General features: G+C 46.9%; 2 protein-coding genes across 2 annotated transcripts; both read right to left on the bottom strand.

The window, feature by feature from the left end:
• Positions 1-2,263: 2,263 nt before the first annotated feature.
• On the bottom strand, positions 2,264-7,540 carry AO090102000272 (putative inositol polyphosphate phosphatase; the record flags this gene model as incomplete). The annotated part of the gene is made up of 6 exons (XM_023236902.1): positions 2,264-2,276; positions 3,758-4,425; positions 4,480-4,739; positions 4,796-5,005; positions 5,056-7,426; positions 7,493-7,540. The coding sequence occupies 6 exons, from the start codon at positions 7,538-7,540 to the stop codon at positions 2,264-2,266; spliced, it is 3,570 nt and encodes a 1,189-aa protein (XP_023091745.1).
• A 1,851-nt stretch (positions 7,541-9,391) lies between these two features.
• pre6 (proteasome core particle subunit alpha 4) lies at positions 9,392-10,853 on the bottom strand (the record flags this gene model as incomplete). The annotated part of the gene is made up of 4 exons (XM_023236901.1): positions 9,392-9,719; positions 9,786-10,173; positions 10,239-10,291; positions 10,828-10,853. The coding sequence occupies 4 exons, from the start codon at positions 10,851-10,853 to the stop codon at positions 9,392-9,394; spliced, it is 795 nt and encodes a 264-aa protein (XP_023091746.1).
• Between the last annotated feature and the right edge of the window lie 30 nt (positions 10,854-10,883).

Raw genomic sequence — 10,883 nt, 5'->3', positions numbered from 1 at the left:
GTTGATTTAACCGTTATTTAACCGAAATTAAGTTAACGTGGATTAAGATACTATTTTAATTAAAAATATATTCTAGCTAGTTAAACAGTAGAAAAAGAATATAGTAGTAATATATACTTAATGATATTACTGGAAAGTAATTTCTGGTTATTTATTTAATTATTTAATTAATTATCTGCTTAATTAGTAGTTGTTACTAGATCTAGATTATTTATTTAAGATAATCTCGTTCTAATTAGTATCTATATAGCTGTACCACTACTTAACTTATTAATTATTAAAATACTTAAAGCTCGCGACTATAATCTTAATACTTATTCTAAAAATTATTTTAATTCTAATAAAGTATTTACTGGATGTTCTTCAATCTACTACTAGTATTATAATAGAGAAGTAATGAGATTATTAAATAGATATAAAAACTCCTTAATATTTTTATATAGAATAGATCAATAGATCAACCAATCTAGTAAATAGAAGTATATATTAGAGAAAAATAGTTTCTTAATATTTAGTTTATAAACTAAGTAGTTAATATAATAAAGAATATTTTAATTAAATTCGTTTGCTAACAGTGAATCCAATAAAAAATAAAATAATAGAATTTAATAAGCTAATTTAGCTAAATAGAGTTAACTTTTATTAAATATAAGTTTAATAAATAGTGTCTTGATAACGATAAATTAATAGATAAGGGAATAATAGTAATACTATTAATGAAAGTAATAAAGATAATAAGAAAATAATAAAATTAATAAAATTAATAATTAAGATAATATAGTTAAGGTATATTTAATAAAGAGCTTAATAGATATAAAAGAAGTACTTAAATAGTAGTAAAGTAATATAATAGAAAATAAAATTAAGAAAATAAATAGAATCAACAAAATCAATAAAAATAATAGAAAAAACAATTAAATAAATAAATTAAGATCCTGGTATCTCTAGGACATGCTACTAAATTATTATAGATACGCCGTAGTCTATTTACTTAATAATTGATATAGTCTTCTAATAATGAAAAAGTAATTGATCTTCTAAAGGTCTAGCGGTTCTAACTGACTATCTAAGAATATGCTTGACAGGTGACCTGACATGTGATAATTGGGGAATATTGGTGAACATTGGGGAACATCTGAGGGAAACTCGAAAGAATTAATTTGAATTCGAAAGAAAAGAAAAAGAAAAAAGAAAAGGCAAGTTAGCGAGGTGGTGCTGTTGCTCAGGCACCTGGCCATGATTACGGAGAAGTCTGAGCGTGAAGGTTCCTATACCAATAAGATGACAGAAGTACGGCTTCACAGAGTTCCATGGTTAATGTAGTGACGGACCGGCAAAAAAAAAAAAAAAAAAAAAAAAAAAAAAGCAAAAAAAGCAAAAAGAGACAAAGCGAAAATATGTCTTCGACCGAAAACATGTTTTCCACTTGAATCCATGATCGGCAAATGATCATCAGGTACCGACATACCACGGCTACGGACGGTGATGGCCTGCCCAGAGAATTTCTCCTTTTTACCAGTTTCCAGACAGTAATCACAGCACCGGCTGTAGAGCAAAGGCATCGATAGTATTCCTTTGAAAGACTCCTCCGCGCCACGCGATTTGTATTTGTCTAGTATCTACTACACATACCCAAGCTGGGTCAAACGTCCGAGTACATACAAACCCTGTTTTCCCACCAAAACTCAGCAAAATTGGATAGTTTTAAGCTTCAATTTTGCTCAACAAACTTAGATTCTAAACCTCCATTTTAAGATTGTCTTTCATAAATCTAATAGTAAAAATAAAACTTTTACATATAATCTCTTATGTTACTTTTTAACGAGCAGTAGTATTTCCAGAAAGTTGAAGTATTGAAAGAAATTTTCCTATATGGACTACGCTCCCGTTCATAATGTTGATAACATCTAAACAGAAAACATTATTATATCTTTTAAAAAATACAATATTTTACGAAAATAATCTATATACAAGTTTTCAAGTCGTTACTTCTCTTGTAAAGTAATAATAGTAGTAAAATTGTCACTCCGTTGGGCTCTTGGCCATCCCGTCTATTTCGCGGTTTATAACTAGGGGAAAAGCCTTGGTCCTGCTGGGTTAAGACCGGCGGGGCACCGAAGAAGGGTGCGTCTGCCGCTCTACGTCCTGTAGCCTCATCCACGAGTAATCAACAACTGTGCAGAGACCAGACAGCCCGGGATCTTGAGGGAGCTTGTAAAATAAAACTGGAATATATATATATATATATACTACAATTTTATTATCAAAATAGTGGCCTAAAATATTAAAAAATGATCTGTTAAATTCTCTTATAAAGCTTTAAAATAATTGGGATTTTGAAAAACATCAAGTGTACTCAGACTTGTACCCTGCTGGTTCATTGAACCATGAAAGAAATGCCGCGAATACCTCGAGATAGGGGGAAGAAACCCCGGGTTAAGCTCTTATGTTCTGGACAGATGATGATCGCAAGGTAATCACCGGTCCTATAAGTCGGCGGAATTGTTCAGAGGACACACTATGACGGGTTACCTTATACCGGAAGCTATTCCAGATCAGGGACCTAGGATTGCTACTAGGTACCTAGTCTTTTGGCCCGACATCGTAGCGGTGAAGTCCTAGAACGTTCCCTACGATGGAGCCGACACACACACACTATAGCGGCTCTACGGATGATTAGATCGAAATAAGCGCGCTTGGCTTAGAGACCAGCCCATTCCAGCGCATGGATTGACAAAATTTTATATAGTATAATAGGTAGCGCGTACACAATCAGTGTCGGGAATTGCAATCCACGTGCCTTGGAGGAAACAGAGCGCCATCATCACCATGGAATCAACGGGGGAGAAAAGAGGAGAAGGTGGCTGGAAGAACGGTGGCGCTTTGAAAGAGCGTGGTCCTGACAGTTTTCGTACGATTGCACCAAGAGTATTGTACATAGTAGGGCTACACAGCCTTGGACCGTTCATCATGGATCGGTGCATCATACTGAATCGATATTCTATCAGATGGAAGTATATAGGGTAGGGATCGTCGCCCGCGTTCCCGAGATTAAAATTTCCTGGTGCAACCGCTCCACCACGGTCCACGGTGGAATGGCCGCTTCCGCTCTTGTTCGATCTATTTTTTTTCTTTCGCCGTCCTTCTTTATAGTCTGGTCTCCTGGCCTATTTACTGTGTATGACGAAGACAGATACGGCACGTAATACTACCAAATGGCAAATCCTGTCAATTACTACCGATTCCCACTGATCCCCACCGACTCCTGCTGATTCCTGCTAATTATCTCTACTCCTGCTAAGAGGAATAGCAACTAAGCTTAAGCAAAGCCTTGCCATCCTTAGAGGGAGACGGTGTGCTATAACTTCTAAGGGACAATAATCTATTTATATGCCCGCAAGGCCGGCATCATATAAATACAGCACAATTAAAATTAAGACAAGTACCTACTCTACCCATCCCCATAATCTAACCCAGCTCATGATACATATCTATCGTGAAATCATTAGTCGTACACATCGCCTTGCGCTAATCTCTAATCTCTTATCCGCTCAATAGCCAATGTAACTGCATGTAGGGAAACAATGAACGAAGGGGGTGTGAGGATAGGCTGAATTAGTTCCCATTCCCCAGAATCAATGCGCGGGCTTGTTGGGGTTCGGTGCCGAGGACGCTGATGAGGTATTCAATGCTGTAAGAATCTCAGTTAGCGTATCTGGCTTGGTGAAGAGGTGTGTGGTAGTGGAGGACGACGTACCTTGCTTCCGAGGCAAGTCGGCGCTTTTCCTTCTGGAACTCCTGCTGGCAGGATTCCCAGACTGCGGCGCGTTCGTTGGGTTGGACGGTCTTGACCCGGAGTTTGAACGATGCGCTGACTGGACGGTGATCAGAGGCTCTGGCTTCGTGTCGTCGGTATTCAAGTTGCTTCACCCGGCCTATTCCCCGATACAGGACACGATCACACCATGCGGGAGAGCGTTTCTTGTCGCTAGTGTCGTAGTCATCGGTGCCCACATCATACTTATATGTCGGTGCAAACGTGATCGGAGCCTCGATGAAAGATCGCAGACGGAAACCTGGGTTCTTGCGTCTTGATGCCAGCAATTGGTCTCGCTCGAGCAACTTGGTGAATCGGTTGTTGCGAATGTCCTCGATGATGACGTTGCGTGGTATAGAGTCTATACGATAGTTCAGGTCTCCGTTCAAGATACAGATCTCGTGATCCATGATCATTGATCCATCTCCGCCACTGACAAAACGATCCGCGCGAGTCATGAGACTAGTTTCAGCCGGCAGGGCCTCTGACTCCAGGATGGCGGCGATATCGTTGTTTCGGTGTGTCGTGTGCGACTGTCCAGCTGCCAAATGACAGTTCACAAAGCACAGAGAACTATCGTCCAGAATGAAGCGGAGGATAAGTGCGCCCTACAGGTTCCAGTCAGTCTAAATGCAGATAACAATGTCATCTTGCATGCGTACCTTGTTTCCATGCAATCCACCCATTCCACGCTTCACCTCTGCAGCGCTCAGATCCTTGATCCGCTGTCGCTCTTTATGTTTCACGAAGATACATGTGAACAGCCCAATCATGTTCGCGCTATGCAAAAGCACATACGACTCTTCAAGGGGCATGCACTCGTTGATGACCCGTGTTAGATGCTCCATCCACACGCGGTACTGACGGCTGATATGCTCTTTCTCGCTGCTCTCCTTCTTCTTACTTCCCATAAGCAAGCTCTCTGCAACCCGTTAGTCAACATCAACTGGACCGACGTTTCAGGTACAAGATACGCACTGGCTGTAATTTTCTTATTCTCGAGATCCACCAGTTCCTGGAAGCCAAAGACTAGAATCTCAGGAGGGTCTTCAGGATGGATAGCGTCTTGGATAAAGGTCGATGTACGCGCGCTACCGGGGGTGGAGGCACCGGCATTCCACGTCAGAATTGACGCGCGGATCTCCCGGAAGGTACAGTACTCCACGTCCTTAGCTTGCATCCGGGATTCTGTCCGATCGTTAGTTGCGTTGTATGCAGTGACGAGCCATGCAACTTACCCATCCAATCATCCTCCAGCATGCCGTCCCACAGGCGAATACAGTTATCTGTTCCTAACGAAGTCACTTGAAGCCGGTTCATCGTCCACACGCTGCTGGTGTCGAGGAGGAATGCAGACACCGGACTGTCATGAGCCCGCCAATCCTTCCGCACCATCCACGGATTGGTTGACGTATCGTACACATAGATCATGCCTGTCTTGTACCCAGCCCAAAGATAGTCCCCGACAATACCTAAGCAATTGATCTTGTATACACTCACATTTACAACCCCGAGACACGTATAATCATGGGCCGAGTATATAGTCACCTTTCCATCAGCGTGTCCCAGATACACACGGCCGCCATCTTTGGTAGTATAAGCACCGGATGTTACCTCTCCGGAATGCTGTGAGCCTAACGGCCGCTTGAGCACTTTGAAGGACACATCGTCGCGTGCATTGGGTCGATAGATTTGTACCTCTCGACCCGTTGCCAGCCACAGCGTATCGCCTACTACAACAGAGAATGTATGCCCACGCGCAACCCGGTCATAGGGATTATGGTAGCTATACTGGAGATTAGGAGTCCCGGACTCGTCTGGTGGCCAGACGAGCAAGCGCCCCTCGTCATCTAAAGTCCACATCTCCTTCTTATGTCGATGGATCTTGATCACTTCCCGGCGGGAGGGATAGGATCGTGACGCCACAATCGATTGAGTCGAAATATCAACCTCGTGAAGATCACCAGCGCTGGTACCAAGCCACAGTCGCTGTCCCTCGTCCTCCAGACCCTTCCCTGGTTTAAAAGCTAGCGACAGACACTTGACGGTTTCGCCATGACTGAGAGTCATGATCTGCTCGCCCGTCGTGAGGTCCCAAACTCGGGTCAGATAACCAGTAGTACATACGTACTTCCCGCACACATCCATGAGTCGCGTGTCATAGCGCGTCGGGATCTCCTGAGGGCCTTTCTTCAAAAGCGGCGGTCGCCGGTTAGCGAGAGACGCATCTGGGTAGTCCGTCCGGGGAGCGGGGGCCTCATCGAGGGGCTGCTCATCCTCGCTCGGGGCCGGAACTGGACGCACAGGTTGCCTCTCCACAACCGGCCGATCAACAACAGGGCGCTCCGGAATGGCAGGGGGAGGTCCAGGCTTGGTCTCACGCGAAAACGACGGTTGTCGCTGGAGCTGTCTCGGGGTATGGACTTCGCCTGTAGGGTGTGGACGCAATTCCGGCCGAGGGGGGCACTCAGGCTGGACCGGACTCCGTAAACGATCAAGCTGCGCTCCTGGCGACCGAGCACCTCGACGTGCTATCGACGGCTGCCGCGGGGGCAAGCCCGGGGGCTCTCTAGGGCTGTCGAAACTCTGGAAACGATGGGCGGTATGTGGTATAGCCGACATGGTTTCCTGCTGAGAGGTTTGCCGCGACGGAATTTGTACCATCAGGGGTTTCGTGTCTCGTGTAGGTCTCGGGGATGGCCGCCGAGGTTGTGGCCGCTCCGGCAAGCCAAGTGCATTCGGGTGAGGTCTCCTTTCGTCGAAAGATCTCCGAACCGGCGGGGGTACGGGTCGAGGGGAAGCCGGCGGCTGCGGCTTTGTGGCGGATGGTACTTTCGGTGGTGATTTGTCGGGACTGCCAGGGGGCGTATTGAAGGGAGATACCCCATCCTCTACATGGGGACGTTCCTGACGAGGAGCCAAGCCATTTCCATCATGGAATGATAAGCCAGCAGGTTTGGCGGGGATTTTAGGCTTCTCTGCTCGGTTAGCGGGTGGAGGTAACGAAGCACTCTTCAACCGTCGCTCTGGCGGACTGTCGCGCGTCGATACTGCAGAGTCTGGATGGCCTGGAGACAGGTGAGCGATTCTATGTTCGGTCGGCACCGACGATGCATAGGTAGGAGTGGTCGGGCGAGTAAGGGAGTTTGCCTGCGCAATGGGCCTGGGCGGCAACGATTCCCGCGGAGCATTCGGTGGCGTGCGAGCCGTTCGAATATCCTCATTGTGGTCCGGATGCGTCCCAAAGCCCCGTGGAGGGGATCGCGGCGAATCGACTGTGAGGGTGGGCGCCAGTTGCGGCGAAGAATGTAGGTTCATCGACATGGGTCTGCTTTGCCGTCTGCCTGGCGATCGTCCCGAAGACACCCCACGTTGACGCGGAGCGCCATTTGTATACTCGGTCCCCTGGCCATTCTGAAAGTCTGCAGAGGGGACCCAAGGAGACCGCGGACGAGACAAATCCAGAGAGGCGCGGGCCGAACGAAAGTCGTCAACGGGCTCAGGGGATTTCAGGTACGAGGTCGGGTCGCGGGGGCCGCTTGGAGAGGCGGACGGGGCTCGGCGATGGGATAGGTTCTCGAAATGAGACAAAAGGGAAGACACTGGTCTCTGTAGAGGTTGACTGTGTGAGTAGGGGATCCCTCATTAGCGTTGGGGGCACTGCGCGAAACGTACCAGGGGAGCACTATCGGTGCCGTCCCTCGATCTACCATTTCCCTCCATGGCCACGACTATAGATCCGGCACGATGACGAGTTGGAAAGACAGATCATAGGCTTCAATGGAACGGGTGTATACGATGCAGGTAAGATCTTAGTGACAGTAGAGTCGAATGGTATGTAAGATGGATCACCCCGAGATTCACAGCGTTGCGGTTAACTGACCCGAGGGGTCGAGACTGTGGCGGAGTTGCGGGCAGTTCGTCAGGCGGAAACGAATCGGCTGCTATAAATACAGACGGAGCGGAGAGGGAGGGGAAGTTTGAGCGGAATGGATCTTCCGGGGCGGGAGGGAAAGAATGGGTTCCAAAGCAGAAGAGGGGGGGAATAAAGAGAGAGTAGGAGAGAGTTTGGAATGAAAGAGAGAGAGTTGAAAGAACGGTTGAGGAGTGACGAAGATCTCGCGATAGAAAGGGGAAAAAAAGTGAACTTAAAGGAGAAGGCAAAATGACGAGTACAGCAGACCAGTCTTTTGTGTCAAGAGAAATTCTTCAAAAAAAAGAAAACAAAATAAAAACAACACCTGATAAAATAATAAATAATGATAATAATACCTAATAAATGCCATCTGTCGATCCCATCAATAAAAATAAAATAAAATAAATATCCGATGCGCCACTTGCCTCCCTACCTGGTATAACTATGTCATTATTGTTGGAGGTTCCCACTATCCCAATCCATGGTAAAGACCGTCAGTCATGCCTTTATTTTTAGTTTCCGCTCTGCCAATAATTTTAATTTAATCCCTCCCCAATAATCGTGATTTAATTGCTTCCCCGTTAAGTCAAGGATCGCGATATAGACGACCCTCTTCCTTCGATTTTCCTCATTTAAACCACTTGAGCCTCCACCACCTACATAGACCCTCATCCCCTGACTCAAATCCCTCTTCAATCATGTGGTACGTCGATGATCCCGTCTCCCTCGTGAAGCCACCAGAAAAAGAAAAGTCAAAGAGAACGAAAAAAATTTAAGCAAATCCATCAACCGGTCAACTGACATCCTCCCGCGCAGTAAACACATCCTCAACGCTCAAGTGGCCATTCGTTCGGCATGCTGTGAGTCTATTACAAATTCACCACAACCATCCTCCTACTCATACGAAATCCAGGCAAGAAGTGGTTCGACTGCGCCGAATGCCATCATGAACAAGAATCCCATGCCCTCATGAAGACCACCGAAATGGTACCCCTCCATTCACGCTCCCTCTCAAGCCGATAGACATTCTAAAGGATATTGGTGCAGGTTTTCGCCTGTAAAAAGTGCAAGAAGTGTTTCCGGAAGGATTCGACAGAGTTTGAAGAGAGGTAGGTCGATCCTTCGTGGTGCAAGCATACGGCATATGACTAAGGGGAAATTCTTGATAGCGACGAATACTGCCCGCATTGCGATAACCACTTCGTGCTGGAGGCCGTCACACCCAAACCCGCGTTGCAGGTAGAGGGTGAGGATGCTCGTATCGACAACAGGTACTTCTCCTTTTCAACTTGCCAGAATGGGATACTGATATGCGGGAAAGAATGCTCAAGGATGACCGAGTACGCGGCCACCAGGAGCGGTCGATCTTCAACGTCAGGGATGCCGAAGATCGTCTGGGATAAGTGGAGGCCACGAATTGTGGATTACGACGATTACGATATAATGCTTTCTACCTCCTGCCGACAGTCAGGCTACAAATCTTTAGACGACGATATTCCTAGAGAGACCCCGCAGGGGGGTCTGTGTATAAACGACGGGGAAAGAGTTCTTTATTGTCGTAAAGTCGCTTCGGCAAGATCTCCGATATTATAAAGGAAAAACGTGTGTAGGACGTCAACAAGAGGCGTGTAGCTCTAATTCACTAAACCAGCCTACTCCTAGGCGTCGCCGGACTCGCCACCACCTCGTGTTAGGATGGCCGCCGTCGTGGTGCTAGTCCGGGCTGTCTTCTTCTTCGCAGCCTCCTCTTGCTTCTCGGTTTCTATACTCTTAACGTAGGCCTCGATCTGATCTTCTGGCAGCATCTCGATCGTCTGCCCGGGCGACATAATAGCCACCTCGATGTTCTTGGCGCCGGTCTGCACGACCTCCAACAACGACTTGATGGTAAGCTGAATCGTCTGCTCACGGTCCATATCATCCTCGTGGTTGCGCTCGAGGAATTCCCGAACAGTCTTGCTAGAACGGCCGATAGCGTTGGCCTTCCTATACCACCGCACACCCATTAGCCCTTCTTCTTGAACCTCAGTACCGACCACGAAAGCCACCTACCAAGCAGAATAGATACCCGAAGGCTCCGTCTGATATAATCTCGGCACCTTATCATTCGGATCGAACCCCACAACCAAGGTACTAATACCGAAGGGCCGAACACCTCCACTTTGCGTGTACCGCTGCTGCACACCGGCGATATATTTGGTGATGTATTCGATGGTGACGGGGTCTTCAACGGTCAAGCGGTGGGACTGGGCCTCTAGTCTAGCCTTATCGATGAGGATACGAGCATCGGCGTTCAATCCAGCGAAAGCGAGAACGGCATGGTTGTCCAGCACGGCGATCTTCGACGGTGTGATGCGGGTATCTTGGAGCTTCAAGGCGGAGCGCTTCTCGCAGCCCAGCACGACAACATCTTTACCTTTTACTCCGACGGCGCAGGTCCCTAGTTGACAAGAACGATGGTGGTCAGAAAGGAGGGCGTGGCCGACTTGGTTAGCGGTGACGTACCTCTCTTAACAGCTTCCATGGCATACTCCACCTGGAAGACGTGCCCATCAGGGCTGGAAAAGAGTCAAAGAGCTGTACAGAATGCTGCAGAGATAGTTCTCATACCTGAATACTGCAGGTTGGTTAGATTCATTTGATCATCCCACTGAGAAGCACATAGAACTAAGGTACTAAGCTATCTTACCTGAAAGAGCTCGGTCATATCCGGACATTATGGGCGACAGAAAAACAGTGAAAACCGAGAAAAAAGCGGATGAACGAAACCAAATGGTATGAGGACGAGATATTTATTGTGAAGGGCAATTGGTGGGATTCAGATCGTAGAATGCTGGGATGGGGAGCCGTCTTGAGCGATGACAGATGGAGGTGGACGCGAGTCCCGCGGTTGCCTCCAGACCTCCAGAGCTCCCCTCTAGCGCCATAGGCGCGCGGTTACCCACTTCCTGACGACACACTTCAAGATCTCCATACTCTTACTGACACAATTAGGATATAGCCCTAGCTTGCACCAGCTTCATGAATCTGATAATATTGTTGTTTTATCCATACAGAATATTGCCGGCGATTTTAATAATCAGTCGACTCTAACTCATAGGTGGTAAACGTGCTGTGCATTCTGAGAAGAAATATATATCCACAGACAAT

The sequence above is a fragment of the Aspergillus oryzae genome, chromosome 4, assembly GCF_000184455.2.
Source record: "Aspergillus oryzae RIB40 DNA, chromosome 4".
NCBI classification, from domain to species: domain Eukaryota; kingdom Fungi; phylum Ascomycota; class Eurotiomycetes; order Eurotiales; family Aspergillaceae; genus Aspergillus; species Aspergillus oryzae.
This window is presented reverse-complemented; position numbering and strand designations above follow the sequence as displayed.